Source organism: Portunus trituberculatus, chromosome 2 (genome assembly GCF_017591435.1).
Source record: "Portunus trituberculatus isolate SZX2019 chromosome 2, ASM1759143v1, whole genome shotgun sequence".
In the NCBI taxonomy this organism is placed as follows: Eukaryota; Metazoa; Arthropoda; class Malacostraca; order Decapoda; family Portunidae; genus Portunus; species Portunus trituberculatus.
Genome location: NC_059256.1, coordinates 3,338,194 through 3,363,218, shown reverse-complemented (window position 1 = coordinate 3,363,218; position 25,025 = coordinate 3,338,194). Strand labels below are relative to the sequence as shown.

The 25,025-nt window shown below is 40.8% G+C and overlaps 2 protein-coding genes and 1 long non-coding RNA gene across 3 annotated transcripts in view; 1 reads left to right on the top strand and 2 right to left on the bottom strand.

Annotated features, from left to right (window-relative positions):
- Window positions 1–4,097, top strand: part of LOC123502667 (cysteine-rich motor neuron 1 protein-like) — a 25,723-nt gene extending 21,626 nt beyond the window's left edge. The window contains exons 5-8 of the mRNA XM_045251841.1: window positions 1,347–1,524; window positions 2,786–2,992; window positions 3,240–3,395; window positions 3,852–4,097. Coding sequence (XP_045107776.1) covers window positions 1,347–1,524; window positions 2,786–2,992; window positions 3,240–3,395; window positions 3,852–4,060 — 750 coding nt within the window. The 3' untranslated portion in view covers window positions 4,061–4,097. The remainder of the gene's footprint in view (window positions 1–1,346; window positions 1,525–2,785; window positions 2,993–3,239; window positions 3,396–3,851) is intronic.
- Window positions 1–4,782, bottom strand: part of LOC123502701 — an 18,740-nt gene extending 13,958 nt beyond the window's left edge. The window contains exon 1 of the long non-coding RNA XR_006674198.1: window positions 4,635–4,782. This is a non-coding gene — a long non-coding RNA (uncharacterized LOC123502701). The remainder of the gene's footprint in view (window positions 1–4,634) is intronic.
- A 4,471-nt stretch (window positions 4,783–9,253) lies between these two features.
- On the bottom strand, window positions 9,254–24,565 carry LOC123502675 (branched-chain-amino-acid aminotransferase, cytosolic-like). The gene is made up of 9 exons (XM_045251852.1): window positions 24,547–24,565; window positions 21,052–21,144; window positions 15,347–15,412; window positions 13,641–13,847; window positions 12,708–12,938; window positions 11,193–11,381; window positions 10,756–10,870; window positions 9,907–10,061; window positions 9,254–9,544 (listed from the first exon to the last, which is right to left on the bottom strand). The coding sequence occupies exons 2-9, from the start codon at window positions 21,130–21,132 to the stop codon at window positions 9,329–9,331; spliced, it is 1,260 nt and encodes a 419-aa protein (XP_045107787.1). The 5' UTR covers window positions 21,133–21,144; window positions 24,547–24,565; the 3' UTR covers window positions 9,254–9,328.
- Window positions 24,566–25,025: the final 460 nt, after the last annotated feature.

Here is a 25,025-nt window from a genome sequence, read left to right as displayed (position 1 = left end):
CCCACATGAGTTTGTGAAGCTGTAGAAAATCACCAAATAGTCACCAAATAGTCACCAAATAGTCACCACAAGGAATAGGGAAACACGTCACGCTACTGAAGGGGTTAAAATGTGTGTCGTATCAGATTGAACTGTGAATACAAACGGATCATGAGGGAGATACACAACAGACAAAAGCACATTAGTCTCTTCATAACACGGAAAATTGATACTTGATACTTGATACACACAAAGGAAACGTGTCACCTTTAAAATTTGATACACTAATGATATTTTCCTTGATACACCCCAAAGGAAACGTGTCATCTTTAAAATTTGATACACTAACGAGATATTCCTTGATACACTTCAGATCATACGTGTCACCTTTAAAACTTGATACACTAACGAGATATTCCCTTGATACACTCCAGATCATACGTGTCACCTTTAAAAATTGATACACTAACAAGATATTCCCTTGATACACTTCAGATCATACGTGTCACCTTTAAAACTTGATACACTAACGAGATATTCCCTTGATACATTTCAGATTATACGTGTCACCTTTAAAATTGATACACTAACAAGATATTCCCTTGATACACTTCAGATCATACGTGTCACCTTTAAAAATTGATACACTAATGATATTTTTCCTTGATACACCCAAAAGGAAACGTATCACCTTTAAAACTTGATACACTAATGATATTTTTCCTTGATACACTTCAGATTATACGTGTCACCTTTAAAACTTGATACACTAACGAGATATTCCCTTGATACACTTCAGATCATACGTATCACCTTTAAAATTGATACACTAACGAGATATTCCCTTGATACACTCCAGATCATACGTGTCACCTTTAAAACTTGATACACTAACGAGATATTCCCTTGATACACTTCAGATCATACGTGTCACCTTTAAAATTTGATACACTAACGAGATATTCCCTTGAAACACCCAAAAGGAAACGTATCACCTTTAAAAATTGATACACTAACGAGATATTTCCTTGAAACACCCCAAAGGAAACGTATCACCTTTCAAATTGATACTTCATGCAAGACACATCCTTGACACACCACAAAATATACGTATCACCTTCAAAAATCAATACACTAACGAAATATTTCCTTGATACACCACAGAATCAATTGATACTTTGAGATACACCTTGATACACGCCAGGCTGAACAAAATACCCTTAAGAATCACACCGTTTTCTTCAACAACAAAAATACCGAAGTGACCCATTAAAACAAAAAAATACTTAAGTTACCCATTAAAACAACAAATTTTCTCAAACTCACAGAAAACATCAACATTTTAAGGATAACTCATGTATTCTCAGATGGACCCAGTGAGGCAGTGTCGTCAGTGTTCCTGTCGACGGCGGTGCCACAGCCTCGATAAATGCCAGTTAATGTGTCCTGAGGGCCTTGCCACGGACAGCCACGGGTGCCCTGTCTGCCAGTGCCGCGGGGAAGGCCAGGAAGGGCGTAGACAAGAGCCAAAATGCGATAAAACAGGTAATTCTGTGTTTTTTATATATAATTTAAGTAAACGCTATATTTTTGTGTGTTTTAATTGTTTGTGTGGTTGTTTTAAATAAGATTGCTTCGTTTTGACGTGTTTTTTCTGGGATCTATTATCTTAGAGCAAATTTAGTAGTGTTCAATGCCTCAAAAAATCAATTCCTTCGTCTATCGACTTTACAGACACACGCACACACACATAATTATCCCATCTTCTTCAATGACACTCAACTATCTCCCTCTTCTACTCTGTCCACCTCCCTAAAGAGTTAACCAGTACTCTCAATCCTTCACCACTACTCTGTCCACCTCCCTAAAGAGTTAACCAGTACTCTCAATCCTTCACCACTACTCTGTCCACCTCCCTAAAGAGTTAACCAGTACTCTCAATCCTTCACCACTACTCTGTCCACCTCCCTAAAGAGTTAACCAGTACTCTCAATCCTTCACCACTACTCTGTCCACCTCCTAAAGAGTTAACCAGTACTCTCAATCCTTCACCACTACTCTGTCCACCTCCCTAAAGAGTTAACCAGTACTCTCAATCCTTCACCACTACTCTGTCCACCTCCCTAAAGAGTTAACCAGTACTCTCAATCCTTCACCACTACTCTGTCCACCTCCCTAAAGAGTTAACCAGTACTCTCAATCCTTCACCACTACTCTGTCCACCTCCCTAAAGAGTTAACCAGTACTCTCAATCCTTCACCACTACTCTGTCCACCTCCCTAAAGAGTTAACCAGTACTCTCAATCCTTCACCACTACTCTGTCCACCTCCCTAAAGAGTTAACCAGTACTCTCAATCCTTCACCACTACTCTGTCCACCTCCCTAAAGAGTTAACCAGTACTCTCAATCCTTCACCACTACTCTGTCCACCTCCCTAAAGAGTTAACCAGTACTCTCAATCCTTCACCACTACTCTGTCCACCTCCCTAAAGAGTTAACCAGTACTCTCAATCCTTCACCACTACTCTGTCCACCTCCCTAAAGAGTTAACCAGTACTCTCAATCCTTCACCACTACTCTGTCCACCTCCCTAAAGAGTTAACCAGTACTCTCAATCCTTCACACCTTTCTCTGGCACACTCTGGAACTCCCTGCCTGCTTCTGTGTCTCCACCTTCCTAACACTTCACTCAAGAAGGACGGAACCAGACAATCAGAGAACTAGGGAACCAAGTAGCCAACTGAGACCTTCCTGCATTACCTTAGCGACCTTTCTACATTAACGCGCCTTTAATTACCACTACAGGTGTGCGTGGGTGTATGGACAGTGCTGGGATGTGGCTGGTGGGGGAGGTGTGGTCTCGCGGCCCCTGTGTGAGCTGTAGATGTATTGCTAATGGCTATACTGAATGCAACGTCACCAAATGTCCCGCTGCGCCGCCCTGTCCGCCCCGCCGCCACCCCGCTGCCGCCACGCCCCGCCAGCAGCAGACCTGTTGTCCCGAGTGTGTGGGTGAGTAGTGGTGGTGGTAGTAGTGTTTGTGGTAGCAGGAGGAGGAGGAGGAGGAGGATGTGGTTGTGATAGTGGTGGTGATGGAGGGATAACAGAAAGAGGAGGAGGAAAAAATTTTGAATAGTAATAGTAGTAGTAGTAGTAGTAGTAGTAGTAGCAGTATTAGTAGTAGAAGTAGAAAAACAAAATACTACTACTATTACTACTACAACAACAACAACAACAAAACAGCATTGCCACTTCACAGAGAGCGGAGGAGGACATGGCAACACTGTAGGGCGTGCTGAGGTCACCGTTCAGTCAGCATGGGAGAGACAAGACTTGACCTACCAACACCCACGCACGCCCACGCCCTCCCACGGATCAGCAACCAGCGATGGGGCGGTCAAGAGCGCTGTACAAGGTGACTAATGGCGTCTGTGTGTGTATGTGTGTGTGTTTATATATTTTATGAACATTTAAAGGCTCTAGTTGAATTTTTAAGGGTTTTTAAGGGTGTTTTTAAGGTTCCAGTGACAGATTAACACCATTTCTGCATTATTATTAGGAGAAATGCTGTTTTTAAGGGCTCTAGTTGAAGTTATAAGGGTTTTAAGGGTGTTTTTAAGGTTCCAGTGACAGATTAACACCATTTCTACATTATTAACAAGAGAAATGCTGTTTTTAAGGGCTCTAGTTGAAGTTATAAGGGTTTTTAAGGGTGTTTTTAAGATTCCAGTGACAGATTAACACCATTTTTGCATTATTAACAGGAGAAACACTTTTAGAAATTGGATTAATTAAAATAACATGCATTTTACACACACACACACACACACACACACACACACTAACCCCCCCCCCCTCTCTCTATTTCCAGCCGAGGTGATGACTTGGTGGCAAATGACTCTAATTATGGTGACCCTGGCGGTGGTGTGCGTGGTGGTGGCTGGGTGTGTGTTGAAGCAGTGGAGACGCGCACATAGAGACAAATATGACATCAATGCCTATAGAATGCCAGGCCCTCTGACACAGAAAGTTAGGCCTGTCACAACGGCGGCTGATCACGTGACTGGTAGGCTTATGTAAGAGAGAGAGAGAGAGAGAGAGAGAGAGAGAGAGAGAGTGGGAGTGTGATATTATTGTATTAGTAGTGTGTGTGTGTGTGTGTGTGTGTGTCTCTCTCTCTCTCTTTATCTCGATCTCCTCCTGTGTGTGTGTGTGCGTGTGTGTGCGTGTGTGTGTGTAAAGTCGTAAATCTCACACACACGCACATAGGCACACGTACATACGCGCACGCACACACACACCCTTCCCCTGTATGCATGTGTGTGTGTGTGTGTGTGTGTGTGTGTGTGTGTGTGTGTGTGTGTGCGTGCATTAGATATATTAATTAATGGGTATTTTATCACTAATGGCTACTTGTATGTCTGTCTGTCTGTCTGTATGTATGTATGTATGTGTATGTATGTATAACCAGTTTCATGTGCGTAATATCAGCCATGTACGTATTTGGAGGCCGTGTATGTATAATTTATGTATACTCAGTGTGTGTGTGTGTGTGTGTGTGCGTGTGAATATTAAAATACTCTTAGTTTGACGGGACTACTACTACTACTACTACTACTACTACTACTACTACTACTACTACTACTACTACTACTCTCTCTCTCTCTTTGTAGTCATTTTAATGGTATTATATTCCATTTAAATCTATATATGGTAGATTAACCATTAGATCGCCTTTATGTGTATTTATATAGCGTGTGCGTGTGTGTGCGTGTGTGTGTGTGTGTGTGTGCGTGTGTGTGCGTGTGTTAAGATTATTATTGGTATTTTTATTATTATTATTATTATTATTATTATTATTATTATTATTATTATTATTATTATTTTTTATTATTATTATTGTTATTACGAATGGGAGTGAACGAAAATAAATGGAACAGGAGTGAATGAGTGTTTGTGAGTGGAAGTAGACGAAATGAAATGGGAAAATAGGGGAAAAAAATAAAAAATAAAAGAAAAATATTGATTGGTTGAAATAAAGGCGGTGAATTTGCGTTCGTAAATGAGAGAAGTGAACGAAAAGAAATGAAAAATAAAAGATAGATTGATTGAAATGGAGTGAATGGCCGTTCGTAAATGAGAGAAGTGAACGAAAAGAAATGAAAAATGAAAAAAAATGAATGTAAAATAGATAGATTGAAATAGAGGAAGTGAACGAAAAGAAATGAAAAAAAATAAAATAGATTGATTGAAATGGAGTGAATGGCCGTTCGTAAATGAGAGAAATGAACGAAAAGAAATGAAAAATGAAAAAAAATGAATGAATAATAGATAGATTGAAATAGAGGAAGTGAATGAAAGAAATGAACGAAAAGAAATGAAAAAAAATAGATAGATAGATCGAAATGGAGTGAATGACCGTTCGTAAATGAGAGAAATGAACGAAAAGAAATGAAAAAGATGATAAAAAAAAAGAATGAATAATAGATAGATTGAAATAGAGGAAGTGAATGAAAGAAATGAACGAAAAGAAATGAAAAATAGATAGATTGATTGAAATGGAGTGAATGAACGTTCGTAAATGAATGAACTTATAATATTCAGCTTGGAGTAAGTTTTTTTTTTTTTTTTTTTTCCAATATATAAAAAAAAATAAATATCAGCGCACATTTATATATATATTTTCTTTCTAGTCAACATATAAGGCGTTTAATAATAATAATAATGATAATAATGATAATAATAATAATAATAGATTTTTACCGTTTTCTTTTTAATTGCGAGTGATAAATTTTCTTCAAAGTTATTATTATTATTATTATTATTATTATTATTATTATTAGGTTTATGTATATGTATATGTATGATGCACGTGGGTTCTGTGTATTTGTATGTATATATCAATATTATTATTATTATTATTATTATTATTATTATTATTATTATTATTATTATTATTTTATTTTTCATCATCGTTATTATGATTTCCGTATTATAAGTAGTGTATTGTTATTATTATTATTATTATTATTATTATTATTATTATTATTATTACTATCTTTATCATTACATAGAGCTCTTTATTTTTGCTTTAGTTGTAGATAGTATATAATTATTTCCCTCATTGTCATTATTATTATTATTATTATTATTATTATTACAGTGGTTCCTTTAGGGTTTAGCGAGGTCTTATTATTTTTCTATATGCGTGTCTGTGTGTCTGTCTGTCTGTATATCGGTGTCAAAGGTCACAAGGCGAGGACAGGGCAGGAAAATAACAATAAAATAAAAATAAAATCAATAAAAACGATGATAATAATAATAAATAATAATAACTAAAGCCTAAAGGAACGAACAAGATGGCCGCCCTGCCCCCCTCCCTTCCACCCTGTCCTCAGCAACGTGCCATATATTCGCTTATAGCATTATTTATCTTTCCCTCAAAAAAGTGTTTGTTTAGGAGGCATTGTATATAATTGAGTTATTTTTTATTTAAATTCCTTTTGTGGAAGTGAAATAAAACTCCCCCTAGGATTAATATGAGGCGGTTTTCATTACACCTTCCAGAGAGAGAGAGAGAGAGAGAGAGAGAGAGTGTGTAAAATAAAAATGAAAATAAAAATACATCAATAATAAATAAATAAATAAGTAAATAAATAAGACTTTCATTATTATTATTATTATTATCTTATCATTACCATCACTACCACCACCACCACCCATACCATAGATAGAGAGAGAGATAAAGAAAAATAAAATGAAAATAAAAAATAAATCAATAATAAATAAATAAAATAAATAAAACACCATTATTAATATTATCTTTATCATTACCACCACTACCACCACCACCACCACCACCTCCTCAGACCTCGGCCTCAGTTGACATCAGATCGTGGTGAGGGGAGGGTGTGCGTGTCTCGAGCTGGTGGTTCGGAACACGTGCTTTTGTTATTGCTTCGAAGTGGTGGTGGTGGTGGTGAGTGTTGTTGTTGTTTTTGTTGTGGAGGAAGAGGAGGAGGAGGAGGAGGAAGAGGAAGGAGGGAGGAGGAGGAGGAGGAAGAAGAGGAAGAGGAGGGAGGGAAGAGAGAGGAGAGGAGGAGGGAGGAGGAGGAAGAGGGAGGAGGGAGGAGAGAGGAAGAGGATACGAGGAGGAGGAGGAGGAGGAAGAAGAGGAAGAGGGAGGAGGAAGAAGAAGAGGAAGAGGATACGAGAGGAAGGAGGAGGAGGAGGAAGAGGGAGGAAAGAGAAAGAAAGAAGGAATCATCATCATCAATTTAATCACTTTCATCATATTTTTCTTCCTCCTCCTCCTCATCATCATCATTTCCTTCTTCTTCCTCTTCCTCCTCCTCAGTTTCTCCTTCTTCTTCTTCCTCCTCCTCCTCCTCATCTTCCTTTGTTCCTACTCTTCTTCCTCCTCCTCCTCCTCATCTTCCTTTGCTCCTACTCCTCTTCTTCCTCCTCCTCCTCCCTCTTCTCTTCCTCCTCCTTATCTTCATTACTATCATTATCACCATCCTCTTCTTCTTCCTCCTCCTCCTCCTCTTTCTCTTCCTCCTCCTTATCTTCATCATTATCACCATCTTCTTCCTCCTCCTCCTCCTCCTCTTCTTCTTCCTCCTCCTCCTCCTCCTCCTCCTCCTCCTCCTCCAAGGGTAAAAACAAAATATATTTATCATTTTTATTATTTTCTCGTCTTCTCATCTGCGTCTATCTATGAAAATGCTATGATACATGTCCGTCTGTCTGTGTGTCTCACCTCTACAGAGAGAGAGAGAGAGAGAGAGAGAGAGAGAGAGAGAAGTTCTAATTAATAATACGTCTCTGTCTCTGTCTCTCTCTCTCTCTCTCTCTCTCTCTCTCTCTATGATCAAAATTTACAATAATAATGAGTGCTACTAATTTTAGATCACAATACTAAAGGAGGAGGAGGAAGAGAGAGAGAGAGAGAGAGTGTGTGAGATAGAAAGAGAAAATACACCCAAACACTCTCTCTCTCTCTCTCTCTCTCTCTCTCTCTCTATTTTTTTCTTTCTTTCTTTCATTGATACAAAAATAACTAGGAAATTAATTAACTTAACTAAACAAACAATGAAAGACTATTTGCTACAGACTAATAGTAGTAGTAGTAGTAGTAGTAGTAGTAGAAATAAAACAATACTAACAATAATAATAATAATAATAATAATAATAATAATAATAATAATAATAATCACATTAACATTATTTAAGTACACAATTATTACTATTATTATTATTATTATTATTATTATTTTACACATTGCATAGACACACAATAATAATAATAATAATAATAATAATAATAATAATAATAATAATAATAAAAGTCTTAACCTTCATTTTCCTTCATAAGTAATTTAATTGTAGGTGTGACTCAAATTACCTTAAAAATTACTTATTATTATTATTATTATTATTATTTATTCTATTCTTTGTTTTCTTCTCTTGTTTGTTTGTTTGTTCACACTAGGTAGGGTAGTTATACATGCATACATATTGTTGAGACTGCTATACACACACACACACACACACACACACACACACACACACACACACACACACACACACACACACACACACACACACACACACACCTCACTCACACTTCAAACACACTCAAACACACTTCAAACACACTCAAACACACCAAAACACTCTCAATCACACTCAAATACCCAAAACACACCAAAACACTCTCAATCACACTCAAACACACCCAAAACACACCTCAAATGCACCTCAAGACACTCAAACACATCCAAACACACTCAAACACCCTCAAACACACCCAAAACACACCTCAAAAAACTCAAAACACCCTCAAACACACCTCAAACACCCTCAAACACACTCAAACACACCAAAACACACCTCAAACACACTAAAACACACTCAAACACACCTCAATCACACCAAACACACCAAAACACCCCCAAACACACCTCAATCACACCCAAACACCTCAAAACACACTCTAACACACCAAAACACCCCCAAACACACTCAAAACACCTCAAAACATACCAAAACACACTCAAACACCTCAAAACACACTCAATCACACCTCAAACACCAAACACACCCAAACACACCAAACACACCTCAAACACACTCAATCACAACAAAACACACCTCAAACACACCAAAATACACCTCAAACACACTGAAACACACTCAAAAACCCCCAAACACACCAAACACACTCAAAACACACCCAAAACACACTCAAACACACAAAACACACCTCAAAACACACCAAAACACACCTCAAACACACCCACAATCACACACACACACACACACACACACACACACACACACACACTAGCTATCAATCTTAACAGCCCAGTCACTTTCAGTCTTCCCGTACTGAATTCCTGTTATAGTGTTATAGAATCTTTGAGCCAGCGACACCTCCTGCTCCTTGCCTTGCCCTGGGTCTTCTGTCTCCCCCGCCACTCTGATGACTCTCCCCTGGTAGTGAATCTCTCCTACTGGTGTCACTACTGCTGCCGTTCCTGCTCCAAACATCTCTAATAACTGTAGGGGATAGAAGAGGTAGTGGTTTGTGGTTAGTGGTTAGTGGTTAGTGGTGGTGGTGGTTGTAAAGGTGCAGTCTCTTTCTCTCTCTATCTCTTAAAAAAATGCATACTCTCTCTCTCTCTCTTCTCTCTCTCTCTCTCTCTCTCTCTCTCTCTCTCTCTCTCTCTCTCTCTCTCTCTCTCTCTCTCTCAATCTTCTCAGCTCACCCTAACACACCCTAACACACCCTAACACACACACCCTGCCTCTCTCTCTCTCTCTCTCTCTAAAAAAAAAAAACACACTCTCTCTCTCTTCTCTCTCTCTCTCTCTCTCTCTCTCAATCTTCCCAGCTCACCCTGCCACACCCTGCCACTCACCCTGCCTTCCTCGCTAGCCTCCTCCACTTCCCCCATGGTGATATCTCGCTCCGACACCCTAAATTCACCCCATCTCCTTGCTAGGGTGAGCAGGGAGTCGCGCGTCACCCCAGGGAGGATCAGGCCGTCCAGAGGGGGTGTTACGAGCTCTTTCTCTGTGGATAGGGTGAGAAACGTGTGATTTAGGGTGATTTTGAGGTGTTTTGGGTGTGTTTTGGGTGTTTTGGGGTGTTTTTAGGGTGGTTTGGGTGTTTTTGAGTGTTTTAGGGTGTTTGGGTGTGTTTTAGTGTTTTGGGTGTTTTTGGGTGTTTTAGTGTGTTTTGAGTGTTTTGAGTGTTTTTTGTGTGTTTTAGGTGTTTTAGTGTTTATGGGTGTTTGGAATGTTTTGGGATATTTTGGGTGTGTTTTGGGTATTTTTAGGACGTTAGGTGTTTTGGAGTGTTTTGGGGTGTTTTGTGTTTTTGTTTTGTGTGTTTGTGTGTTTTTGATGTTTTGGTGTTTTGGGTGATTTTAGTGTTTTGGTGTGTTTTAGTGATTTTGGTGTGTTTTGAGTGTTTTGGTGTTTTGAGTGTTTTGGTGTGTTTGAGTGTTTTGTGTTTTGGGTGTTTAAGGTGTTTTGGGTGTTTTGAGTGTTTTGGTGTTTTGGGGTGTTTAAGGTGTTTTGGGGTGTTTTGGGTATTTTTGAGATGTTTTAAGGTGTTTTGGGGTGTTTTTGAGTGTTTTTTGGTGTTTTTGAGTGTTTTTGGGTGTTTTGGATATTTTAAGGATGTTTTAAGGTGTTTTGGGGTAGTTTAAAAAAAAAAAATTGAGTGTGTGTGCTTTAGGGTGGAGTGCCTCAGGGTTACTCACCTCCCTGTTTGTTGACGAGGTACACCATTATGTTCATGGCCCCCACCTCTGTGATGCGGTGTTCCGGTCCAAACAGCCACAACACTTGCTGACAACCCTGCTGCTCCGCCTGACGCTGTGGGAGAGAGAGAGAGAGAGAGAGTGTGAGAGTGAGAGTGCATATTTTTTACACCAATAAACAAAACATTCACAAAACGACAACAACTTACTATTTACAGCTCAGAGAGAGAGAGAGAGAGAGAGAGAGAGAGAGAGAGAGAGAGAGAGAGAGAGAGAGAGAGAGAGAGAGAGAGAGAGACATATTAACATTTCTACAGCTCCTCCACTTGCTACTGACAGAAAGAGAGAAATAGAGAAAGAGACACAAACAGACACACACACAAACACACACACAAACACCACACAAACACCACAAACACCCCACCCCCCCCACAAACCTGTATCTCCAGTGTGGGTCCATAATTTGATCCCATTTTCATCATTCCTACACCACCAGGCCACGCTCGGACATAGCGCGGGTCGGCAAGGAGAGACACTGGCTTGAATCCGCTGGCAAAGTAAGGACCGACAGGGGACAGGATGACAAACAGCAGGGCTTCAGCAGGGCGCACCACCCCTAGAGTTGGCTGCGGGGTGGGAAACAGGGTGAGGAAGGGTGAAAAACAGGGTGTCGTGTGTGTGTGTGTGTGTACAGGAGGGTTTTGACAGGGTGCACCTCCACTAGAGTTGGCTGCAGGGTGGAAAACAGGGTGTGTGTGTGTGTGTGTGTGTGTGTGTGTGTGTGTGTGTGTGTGTGTGTGTGTGTGTTTAGCCCCTAGAGGTGTGTGTGTGTTTGTGTGTTCACCCTAGACAGCCAGAGAAGTACGTTTTGTTAAGTTAAGTTAGATCAAATTAGGTTGAATGTGTGTGTGTGTGTGTGTGTGTGTGTGTGTGTGTGTGTCTTAATACCTTTGTACACTCAGTCTTTCTCAATTTGGTGGCGTGTTCCCTCAAATTTGCCGAGTGCCACGCCTATAGGCCTTCCCTGTCCAGCGTTCCTCCCTTCCCTACCCTGTGTAGACCAAGTAGGCCTCCTCTTTCCCCCTGTTGCATTGTGGGAAGCCTTAATCTATTCATTCTGTCCTAATACACTCTCTCTCAAAGCTACAGACATTTTCATTGCAAATATTTCAATCCTCATGTGTCTTGTGTGGTGACCTTAGTGTGTGTGTGTGTGTGTGTGTGACCTTACAGGGTGAAAACAGGGTGTATGTGAGTGTCTGGCAGGGTTAGGTTAGGTTTGGCAAGGTGTACATTGACCTACTTGTCTTGACCTAGCTGTTACAAAGAAGAATTTTTGTTTTAAGACCTCTTTGTCTCCATATCTATGCTAATCCAGCCTTTCTGTGACCTTACTGGTTGACCTTCCTTCAATGACTCTTATCTCAAACCATCCCACTTGTTAATATCTCTCCTACAAATGTCCTTTCTTCATTTTTTTCCCATGTCCTCTTGTGTCAAAGTTCCGAGGTTATTAAGTCTTCTCTATCTCATTTTTCCAGTCTATTCCTTGCTGTGGACACTGTTTTTCCTCGTCTTTCCCTTCTGTAGTTCCTCATTAGTCTTCTCTATCTCTCCTACAAATGTCCTTTCTTCATTTTTTTTCCCATGTCCTCTTGTCTCAAAGTTCCGAGGTTATTAAGTCTTCTCTATCTCATTTTTTCCAGTCCATTCCTTGCTTCATTCACTGCTAAACCTTCTCTTTCTCTTCTTTTATTCTCTCTCTCTCTCTCTCTCTCTCTCTCTCTCTCTCTCTCTCTCTGTGTCATCATCTTCTCTTTTTAACAATATACAAACTCTCTGTCTTTCTCTATCTTCCTATCCCATCTCTCTCTCTCTACCTATCCATCTACCTTCCCTTTCATCCACCTATCAACTCTGTCTCACCCCTATCTCTCTCTCATCCGCCTTACCTCAGTTCCGATCATAGTGGGCCGTATATACAAACTCGACGACTCTGTGTGCGGTACCCATTCTTGGTCCACATTCACTAGTTTCTTCAGCAGTGTCACCAGCTCTCCCCCATCGAAGGTCGGCAGGGCAGAGCGAGCGGCTGTCCTGTTCATACGAGCCATGTTCATTTCTGGACGGAACAGTCGAATCTCGTCGTCCACGCCTCGGAATGCTTTCATGCCTTCAAACAGCTGTGGGGTTAGATTAGGTTAGGTGTGGTGTGGTGTGGTTAGGTTAGGTTGGGTTAGGTTAGGTTAGGTTGGGTGTGGTGTGGTGTGGTGTGGTTAGGTTAGGTTGGGTGTGGTGTGGTGTGGTGTGGTGTGGTTAGGTTAGGTTGGGTTAGGTTAGGTTAGGTTAGGTGTGGTGTGGTGTGGTTAGGTTAGGTTAGGTTGGGTGTGGTGTGGTTAGGTTAGGTTGGGTGTGGTGTGGTTAGGTTAGGTTAGGTTGGGTGTGGTGTGGTGTGGTGTGGTTAGGTTAGGTTAGGTTGGGTTAGGTGTGGATATTCTTATTTCTTCTTCCTCTTCCTTCTTCTCCTCCTCCTCCTCCTTCTTCTTCTTCTTCTTCTTCTTCTTCTTCCCTTCACAACATCCTCCTCTTTTCTCCCTCCTCTCGTCCATACATCCCTCCTCTTTTCTTCCTCCTCTTCCTCACTCCTCCTCCTCTCTTTCACACACACACACACACACACACACACACACATACCTCCTCCGCCTCCTTCTTTCACACACACATACACCTCCTCCTCCTCCTCCTCCTCTTCCCTTGCAAACACACCCTTTCCTCCTCCTCCTCCTCCTCCTCTTCTTCCTCTACACACACACACACACACACACACACACTTTCCTTTCCTTTCTCTCCTCCTCCTCCTCCTCCTCCTCCTACACACATCCTACCTCCACAGAATAGTGCAGAACTTTAGCAGCAGGATGCAAGCGGAGGTCCTGCAGGGGTGTGATCCTCGGGGCGCCCCAGCCAGCGTCCTTCGTGTAGTAAATCTTCAACATGTGGTCTGTAAAGGACTTTCCAAACAGGAGTTCCTTCACTGGGGGCTTACTCCTTAACTGCTCTGGCCGGCAAAAGTCTATCTGGAGGTCTGATGCCTGTAGGATATCGTAGGATTGTGTTAGGATGCCGTAGGATAAGATAGGATGTAGAGAAAGTGAGTTTAGGATATTTTTGAAGGATCTAAGCGTGTTTTTAAGGATATTATGCCTGTAGGATATCGTAGGATTGTGTTAGGATGCCGTAGGATAAGATAAGATATGATAGGATATAGAGAAAGTGAGTTTAGGATATTTTTGAAGGATCTAAGCGTGTTTTTAAGGATATTATACCTGTAGGATATCGTAGGATTGTGTTAGGATGCCGTAGGATTAAATAGGATAAGATAGCATGTAGAGAAAGTGAGTTTAGGATATTTTTTAAGGATCTAAGCGTGTTTTTAAGGATATTATGACTGCAGGATATCGTAGGATTGTGTTAGGATGCCGTAGGATAAGATAGGATATGATAGGATATAGAGAAAGTAAGTTTAGGATATTTTTGAAGGATCTAAGCATGTTTTTAAGGATATTATGACTGTAGGATATCGTAGGATTGTGTTAGGATGCTGTAGGATTAAATAGGATAAGATAGGATGTAGAGAAAGTGAGTTTAGGGTATTTTTGAAGGATCTAAGCATGTTTTTAAGGATATTATGCCTGTAGGATATCGTAAGATTGTGTTAGGATGCCGTAGGATTAAATAGGATATGATAGGATGTAGAGAAAGTAAGTTTAGGATATTTTTGAAGGATCTAAGCGTGTTTTTAAGGATATTATGACTGTAGGATATCGCAGGATTGTGTTAGGATGCCGTAGGATTAAATAGGATAAGATAGGATGTAGAGAAAGTGAATTTAGGGTATTTTTGAAGGATCTAAGCGTGTTTTTAAGGATATTATGACTGTAGGATATCGTAGGATTGTGTTAGGATGCCGTAGGATTAAATAGGATAAGATAGGATGTTGAGAAAGTGAGTTTAGGGTATTTTTGAAGGATCTAAGTCTGTTTTTAAGGATTTAATGACTGTAGGATACTGAAGGATAAGATAGGATGCAAAAAAATAGTGGTTTAGGATATTTTAGAAGGATTTATGACTGTTGTAAAGGATATTATGACTAGGATATTGTAGGATTGTGTTAGGATATTGTAGGATTAAATAGGATAGGACAAGGCACTGTAGGATGAGAGGATGTAGAAATAGTGAGTTTAGGATATTTTTGGAATGATTTAAGCGTGTTTTTAAGGATATTATGATTGCAGGATACCGTAGGAGTGTGTTAGGATGCCATAGGATTAAATAGGATAAGACAAAATTATAAATGAGTATGTTAAGGATATTTTAGAAGGATTTATAACTATTTTTACGGATATTATGACTGTAGGATAAGGTAGGATTGTGTTAGGATATTGCAGGATAAATTAGGATAAGTTAGGATACGAGGAAATGGCTGTAGGATATCACAGAAGGATTTTATAGATGTAGGATGTGAAACTAAAGGAAATTAGGACTGTAGGATTGGTTAGGATGCGAGAGAGAGAGAGAGAGAGGGGGTTACCTTGAATGTGGCGTGCGCGGGCGTAGGCGCGTCTGTGGTAGAGGAGCTGCATCTCGCCCCTTGTGTCTGTGAAAGGAAACGAATACATGAACACACACACACACACACACACACACACACACACACACACACAGACAGACAGACAGACAGACAGACAGACACACACATTATTAAAATATATAAAATAGTTTAATAATTCTCTCTCTCTCTCTCTCTCTCTCTCTCTCTCTCTCTCTTTCTGCCTTTCTCTCTTTGTTACACACGTGAAGAGAGAGAGAGAGAGAGAGAGAGAGAGAGAGAGAGAGAGAGAGAGAGAGAGAGAGACCTTTCTACACACACACACACACACACACACACACACACACACACACACACACTTGGCACCAATTTGTCCCCTCCGTGACGTCACACCATTTGGCACCACTCCTTGGCACACCACCAATAACACCACCAAGTTACGTTTCTGTACAGTGTTGCAATCCTGTCCTGCACGTGTCTACCTGCAGGATACACCGTAGGATAAAGTGGAGAGGCGTAGGATGTGCTAGAGCCTTGAGTAAGTGTGGTGCAGTTATTATGGTAACACTGCAAGGATAAAGAGGATTAGGATAAGGTAGGATGTTTGTTCTGGTAACACTGCAAGGATATGGAGGCTTGATTTGGTAACACTGCAAGGATAAAGAGCCGTAGGATAAGATAGGATGCTTGATTTGGTAACACTGCAAGGATAAGATAGATCTGGTAACACTGTAAGGATATGGAGGCGTAGGATAAGATAGGATACTAGATCTGGTAACACTGCAAGGATAGGGTAGATCTGGTAACACTGCAAGGATAAGGATAATTCTGGTAACACTGCCTTTCTCGAACTAAAATATAACACAATTTTTTTTTTTCAATTTATCTATTATTATTATTTATCTATCTATTATTTATTTATTTATTATCAAAAAAAAGAAGAAGAAGAAGAAGAAGAAGGATTTAAAAAGCTAGTTTGCAGGTTTTTTTAAGGTGATTTTAAAGGTTCTAGTGACATATTAACACCATTTCTAAATTCTAAAGGCTCTAATTGAAGTGACGTGGGTTTTAAGGGTGTTTTTAAGGTTCTAGTGACATATTAACACCATTTCTATATTCTTGAGGCTCTAATTGAAGTGACGTGTGTTTTTAAGGGTGTTTTTAAGGTTCTAGTAACATATTAACACCATTTCTGTATTCTTGAGGTTCTAATTGAAGTGACGTGGGTTTTTAAGGGTGTTTTTAAGGTTCTAGTGACATATTAACACCATTTCTGTATTCCAAAGGCTCTAATTGAAGTGACGTGGGTTTTTAAGGGTGTTTTTAAGGTTCTAGTAACATATTAACACCATTTCTGTATTCCAAAGGCTCTAATTGAAGTGACGTGGGTTTTTAAGGGTGTTTTTAAGGTTCTAGTAACATATTAACAGAATTTTTACGTTCCAAAGGGTTTCATTGAAGTAATATGGGTTTTTAAGGGTATTTTTAAGGTTCTAATGACATAATAACACTATTTCTATATACTAAAGGCTCTAATTAAAATGACGGGTTTTAAGGGTATTTTTAAGGTTCTAATGATATACTAACACTATTTCTATATACTAAAGGTTCTAAATGAAGTAATATGGATTTTTAAGGATTTTTTAAAGGTTTTAGTTACATATTAACACCATTTCTACATTCTAAAGGCTCTAATTGAAGTGACATAAGTTTTTAGGGTAATTTTACGGTTCCATTGACAAATTAACAACATTTCCATATTATTAACAGGAGAAACACTCTTGATAAATCTTCTAATCATCTCACTGGCCTTGAAATAGTTGTAGAAAGACCAGGGCGTTTTTAGAATACAGGCCTTTTTAATAAGTTACACATGTTTTTAATGGTGTTTTTATGGTTTTACAGGCAGATTAACGCTATTTCTGCATTACTAACTGAAGAAACACTCTTGGAAACACGTCTAGTCACCTCATTGGAGAGAGAGAGAGAGAGATTGTTATGTGGTTTGCGTGCAGGGACCTTGCAGTGTACTCCATCATTATTGCAGTGTTACCAATTTGTTTCGTCTTCTGAACACCTTCGCTCTGCACTCTCAACACGACTCAATTCCAAGGCCACAGAGACGACTGGCGGGGTTTTCAAGAGTGTTTCTCCAGTTAGTAATGAAGAAATAGTGTTAATCTGTCACTGGAACCTTAAAAACACCCTTAAAAACCCTTGTATCGTGTCAAAAAGGCCTGTAATTTAAAACGCTCTGCCCTCTCTCAACACCACTCAATTCCAAGGCCACAGAGACGACTGGCGGTGTTTTCAAGAGTGTTTCTCCAGTTAGTAATGAAGAAATAGTGTTAATCTGTCACTAGAACCTTAAAAACACCCTTAAAAACTCTTGTATCGTGTCAAAAAGGCCTATAATTTGAAACGCTCTGCTCTCTTTCAAAACACTAATTTCCAAGGCCACAGAGAAGACTGGTGGTGTTATCAAGAGTGTTTCCCCAGTTAGTAATGTAGTAATGGTGTTAATCTGTCACTAACACCTTAAAAACACCCTTAAAAACCCTTGTATCGTGTCAAAAAGGCCTGTAATTTGAAACGCTCTGCCCTCTCTCAAAACGACTCATTTCCAAGGCCACAGAGACGATTGGCAGGGTTATCAAGAGTGTTTCTCCAGTTAGTAATGAAGAAATAGTGTTAATCCGTCACTAGAACCTTAAAAACACCCTTAAAAACCCTTGTATCGTGTCAAAAAGGCCTGTAATTTAAAACGCTCTGCCCTCTCTCAACACCACTCATTTCCAAGGCCACAGAGATGACTGGCGGGGTTATCAAGAGTGTTTCTCCAGTTAGTAATGTAGAAATGGCGTTAATCTGTCACTAGAACCTTAAAAACACCCTTAAAAACTCTTGTATCGTGTCAAAAAGGCCTGTAATTTAAAACGCTCTGCCCTCTCTCAACACCACTCAATTCCAAGGCCACAGAGATGACTGGCGGGGTTTTCAAGAGTGTTTCTCCAGTTAGTAGTGTAGAAATGGTGTTAATCTGTCACTAGAACCTTAAAAACACCCTTAAAAACCCTTGTATCGTGTCAAAAAGGCCTGTAATTTGAAACGCTCTGCTCTCTCTCAAAACAACTCAATTCCAAGGCCACAGAGACGACTGGCGGTGTTTTCAAGAGTGTTTCTCCAGTTAGTAATGAAGAAATAGTGTTAATCCGTCACTAGAACCTTAAAAACACCCTTAAAAACCCTTGTATCGTGTCAAAAAGGCCTGTAATTTAAAACGCTCTGCCCTCTCTCAACACCACTCATTTCCAAGGCCACAGAGACGACTGGTGGTGTTATCAAGAGTGTTTCTCCAGTTAGTAATGAAGAAATAGTGTTAATCTGTCACTAGAACCTTAAAAACACCCTTAAAAACCACGAGAGCGAGAGAGAGAGAGAGAGATTTTTTTTAAGACTAAACACTAAGTCTTCAAAACATGTCTGAACGAGTAAATATTTCACGCTTTTAAACACGTGGGCCAGAGAGAGAGAGAGAGAGAGAGAGAGAGAGAGAGAGAGAATGCTTGATTTTTCCTCCTTTGAGTACTTCCTTTCCTCCTCCTCCTCCTCCTCCACCTCCTCCTCCTCCTCCTCCACCTCCACCTCCTCCTCCTCCTCCTCATTTTTTTTCTCCTTTTCGTAATCTTATCAGTAAAATTGCGCTTCCTCTCTCTCTCTCTCTCTCTCTCTCTCTCTCTCTCTCTCTCTCTCTCTCTCTCTCTCTCTCTATTATGTATAGGAATTTCACGTATTTTTGTGTGTACCAGCTGTCAATACTCTCTCTCTCTCTCTCTCTCTCTCTCTCTCTCTCTCTCTCTCTCTCTCTCTCTCTCTCTCTCTCACACACACACACACACACACACAAACCACCACTACTACTACTACTACTACTACTACTACTACTACCACCACCACCACCACTACTACTACTACTACTACTACTACTACTACTACTACTACTACCACCACCACCACCACCACCACCACCACCACCACTACTACTACTACTACTACTACTATTACTATTGCAATCACACCACCACACCACTTTGACGTTATCTCTCTCTCTCTCTCTCTCTCTCTCTCTCTCTCTCTCTCTCTCTCTCTCTCATCTAAATTGAAGACACATGACAGATCTATAAATATTCTCCTCCTCCTCCTCCTCCTCCTCCTCCTCCTCCTCCTCCTCTTCCTCCTCCTCCTCCTCTTCCTCCTCCTCCCCCTCCCCCCTTGGCAATGTTTAGGCATAATTCTATAAATACATTTCCGAGGAGGAGGAGGAGGAGGAGGAGGAGGAGGAGGAGGAGGAGGAGGAGGAGGGAAAGGGAGGAAAAAATTAAGAGTGATTAATTTGCAGTAGTAGTAGTAGTAGTAGTAGTAGTAGTAGTAGTAGTAGTAGTAGTAGCAATGATGATGATGATGATGATGATAATAATAATAATAATAATAATAATAATAATAAAGAGGAGGAGGAGGAGGAGAATAAAAGAAGAAGAACAAGAAGAAGAAGAAGAAGAACAAGAAGAAGATAAGAAGAAGAAGAAGGAGGAGGAGGAGGAGGAGGAGGAGGAGGAGGAGGAGGAGGAGGAATGACCTAGTTTTCCACTTTATCCAGTTACAAGTTCCTTAATCCATACACACACACACACACACACACACACACACACACACACACACACACACACACACACACACACACACACGAGTAGCCTATATGCATTAATTGAAGAGAGAGAGAGAGAGAGAGAGAGAGAGAGAGAGAGAGAGAGAGAGAGAGAGAGAGAGAGAGATAACATTTTTTCATAGCCAAGCACATTCTCTCCCCCCCCCACACACACATACATACACATACACACACACACACATGCACATACATACATACATACATTCAGGTAACAGTTTGACCTTGAGGTAACTGCAGCCCTCTCTCTCTCTCTCTCTCTCTCTCTCTCTCTCTCAATACATCAATACGTTTCAAAATCTTTCGTCTCTGTACCAAACCCGTCAATAGACCATTAACAGACCACTAACCATTAAAATCTCCCCATTATTTCCATTTCCACCCATTTTCCACCCATTAAATAGCAGAATTTCTCGAACACATTAATTTTAACCACAAAAATAAATACATAACTTAATCAAGCTTTCCTATTGGCCCCCACAGACTCCCCGCCTCGTGACGTCACACAATCCCTGGCCTCTGATTGGTCCCCGCGCCGCTCCACCCGATGACGTCATGAAATCCCTGGACGCTGATTGGCTGAACACGGAGGCAGGTTTGTGTGGTAGAGCATCGCCGGTCTAATGTAATCTAGTGGACCTATTTTATCTCCTCTTTTCTCCTATTTCCCGTGCATGTACAGGTCACACGCCGCACCCACATGGAGGTCAGGTCACTGGCTACCCACTGACCTCCCACAGGGGTGCCTCACACACGTACACACGGGGAAAAACGCACGTGAACACCGGGGTACTAAAACACACAGGGTAATCGATTTTCTTGGCCAGCTGATCTACCTTTGCTTGTAAATCTTTTTTTCCTGAGCCTACTGGGGGTTGCTGGGGTTCACCGGGGGTTCACTGGGGAGCTGGGGGATTAGGCTTCACCTGTGGGTACGCAAGGGAAAGCGGGGTTGCAGACTTACGTGGAAAATGCGCAATCTTGTCAGAGGTGTGTGAGGGGAAAGCCGCGGAGAGAGGCGGGCACAAGTCTTCACTCCTGCCATACTTGGCCCCGACTGAGAGAGAGAGAGAGAGAGAGAGAGAGAGAGAGAGAGAGAGAGAGAGAGAGAGAGGTTACATACACTTCTAGGCAAGTTTGGAGTCATCGTCATCAGCAGTAGGAAAATTTGTAAAGATATGAATAAATTGCATCATGGTACAGTAGTAGTAGTAGTAGTAGTAGTAGTAGTAGTAGTAGTAGTAGTAGCTTACTATATGTTGATTTTATACAGCTTCAGAAACTTGAGTGAGGATTAAAATAGTGAAGACTGTGGCCATTAATCTTCTGCCCTCCATAGACCCTTGCTAATGTCAATAAAATGGTCTAATGGTACACAAAACTCAATAAAAATAGTGAAGACTGCGGCCATTAATCTTGTACCCTCCATAGACCCTTCCTAATGTCAATAAAATGGTCTAATGGTACACAAAACTCAATTAAAATAGTGAAGACTGTGGCCATTAATCTTCTGCCCTCCAGAGACCCTTACTAATGTCAATAAAATGGTCTAATGGTACACAAAACTCAATAAAAATAGTGAAGACTGTGGCCATTAATCTTCTGCCCTCCATACACCCTTGCTAATGTCAATAAAATGGTCTAATGGTACACAAAACTCAATAAAAATAGTGAAGACTGTGGCCATTAATCTTCTGCCCTCCATAGACCCTTGCTAATCTCAATAAAATGGTCTAATGGTACACAAAACTCAATAAAAATAGTGAAGACTGCGGCCATTAATCTTGTACCCTCCATAGACCCTTCCTAAATGTCAATAAAATGGTCTAATTATACACAAAACTCATGGTAAAAATGCGTCCCAGTACTGAAGAAGCTTTCCTAACCTACATTTTTCCTAACTTATCAATCTTCAAGGCATTTATAAAGCTAGGAATGGTTATATATGCCTAAAAACTATATATTTATTTAGACCCATTTTCTCTAACTGTAGTGACGGGGATAACTAATCTTATCTGCCCCCACTCATAAAAACCTGCCATTATTGAACTTAAAGGCTCACAGTAAGACTAATATAAATCTCAAACCCTTCTGCAGTTCACCTTCACTATTTCAAAAGCTTTATATTGACACGTAGAGTCTTAAAGTGTGTATTTTTACGATCCTAGAGGCAGAGTGACAAGATTTCTACAACATTAACAGGAGAAACACTCTTGAAAACCCCTCTAGTCATCTCTGTGGCCTTGGAAAACAGTAGCGGTGACAGAACAGTGCCCTTCTGTACCTGGACCTCAGACTTACAGTAACTCAGTCTGGTGTCGCCTTATCAGAAAGCTTAGTTGTTCTGTATACACCTTCCTTGCACCACTGACAGCCTGAACACCCTCGCTCACGTACAAAAGTTGAGAATACACACATACACACACACCACCAGCACCACCACCACCGCCACATGCCGCCGCCTACCCCCAAAACACACCAAACTTACCCAGAACACTGCACAACACCTCAACACACGCTCAGAACACTGCACAACACCATAACACACACTCAGAACACTGCACAACACCACAACACACGCTCATAACACTGCACAACACCTCAACACATGCTCATAACACTGCACAACACCATAACACACACTCAGAACACTGCACAACACCTCAACACACGTTCGGAACACTGCACAACACCATAACACACGCTCATAACACTACACAACACCACAACACACGCTCATAACACTGCACAACACCACAACACACTCAGAACACTGCACAACACCTCAACACACGCTCAGAACACTGCATAACACCACAACACACGCTCAGAACACTGCACAACACCACAACACACGCTCAGAACACTGCACAACACCACAACACACTCAGAACACTGCACAACACCACAACACACGCTCACAACACCACAACACACGCTCACAACACCACAACACACGCTCAGAACACTTCTAACACGCAACACAAACCTCCAAAACACTCACAATATCAGTCAAGTGATGTTTGTATTGAGGTGAAATCCACCGCCAAAACCGCCGCCAGATCGTCACCATTCTGCGTCACTCAAGCCTTCACCACACCTACACCTGCCAGTGACAGTTGTATCTGAACAGCTGATAGCCAAGCATAGTCATGTGGCTCCATTTAGTGACACCAGTGGCGGAAAACAATGCCAAGTGTGCCAAATATTAGCCAAACACAGCAGGTAGACAGGCGGCAGACGACGCCTGAGCCAGTCCCGCCCACTTGATGACGTCACACCCCTGGCCGGGCGAGCGGGAAGGTGGACTGGTGACCGTTGGTGATTTTACGTTCGTTACGGAACTCATTTCAAAATCGACTTATAGAAAAAATGAAGCCAGACCAGAATGTTTATTATTTTATGACTTGATAAATACTTTAACTAATTTCCACAATATCAAAACATCTCATGCCTAATTAGTTTTAAAGAAATGTCTAAATTAATCATATTAAAATTATTTAAACATTTTCACTCATGAAACTGTTAAAACGTTAACCATTTACGACTTCTTACTTGTTTAGAAAAATATTAGATAATGTAACCAATCTTGTCAGGCATCCAACACTCGCCTGGAGCCGGAAATGAACGCATGAAACAATATTAATGTATAAAAATAGCATTAACATCTAGACTCATCAAAAGCTCTTGTAAAGTCCAGCCATTTTCACGTAACGAGTATTTCAACACACTTTCCAGAGCCTGAGGTGTCTTTTGAGGCATTCTACAACGAGCTACACTGTGATCCAGAAACGTAAACAAAACAAAATAGAAAATATACAATTTAAGTTTAACAGGACTAAGCACCACTTCAAAGTCACACATTTCACTCAATAGATTGATTTCACACTTAAAAGAGCAAAGGCGATTCTTTCATACCATAAGGCCCTAGTTATAGCTTGACAACAAAAAAAAAAAGTCTTAAATTTTGACCATTGTTAAGACTCGTTCCCCACAAAGACCACTCAGCGCCACATATATACCAAACACAGGCGCGGGAAACACTTCAACAGCAACGAAACATTTATACAAACCCTGAAAACATAATACAAAACCCGAATAATGGCGTTAGGAAAAGATAGGAAAACGTATTTGAGCCAGCGGGTGGGCGGAGCTACGAGGCACCTTAAGAGAACCGGCCATCTTGCCTCTTATCGCACCAAAATTAGCCCATATGAAGTGATGTGATATAATAATGGGCAGGTAACTTCACTCTGAGCCACGTTTGACTTATAATGAGTAAGAAATGAAGGCAACAAGGGATGATAAAGATGTGACCAGCCTTCCTTTAAAATGAACCGACTATTTCTTTACTCTTGCATATTTAACTAAACTTCCACCTGTTCCCAGTCTCACAGGCCACGAAAACCCACTCAAATAAAGCAATGACCTCAAAAACTACCCACATAACCAATGATACCTGCCAAGACGTGGAGGAGAAGGAGGAAGAGGGCGTTCTGTTCAAGCTTTGAGGTCGACCGAGGTGAATTGGCTGCCGTCCCGCCCCGTCCCGACCCGTCCCGCCAGCCGCGCACCAGGACACCACTCAACTGATCTCAAATAGTGCTGTTGATGGTGATTGTGGTGGTCTCTGGTAGTGGTGTGGTGACTGGGGGTGTGGTGATGATACAATGCCACAAAGTCAACTGGTGTGTGTGTGTGTGTGTGTGTGGTGATGGTTGGGTGATATTAACAGTGCATATCTTTAAACTAGTGTGTGTGTGTGTGTGTGTGTGAGGGACCTATTAGAACGGTGTATGTATGTATGTATGTGTGTTCGTTACTAATCTTAAGAAATACATCAGATTAGCTCCCCACCTCAATTATTATTCAAGAGAGAGAGAGAGAGAGAGAGAGAGACAAAGGCAATAGATAGATAGATTACCAACAGAAAACGGC

Coding starts and splice junctions, on each gene's coding strand:
- LOC123502675 (XM_045251852.1), bottom strand. CDS start 21,132: ATGGCAGGAGTGAAGACTTGTGCCCGCCTCTCTCCGCGGCTTTCCCCT. Junction 12,939..13,640: donor TTCTGCACTATTCTGTGGAG/GTAGGATGTGTG, acceptor CTAACCCCACAG/CTGTTTGAAGGCATGAAAGC. Junction 11,382..12,707: donor CCACTATGATCGGAACTGAG/GTAAGGCGGATG, acceptor CCCACCCCGCAG/CCAACTCTAGGGGTGGTGCG.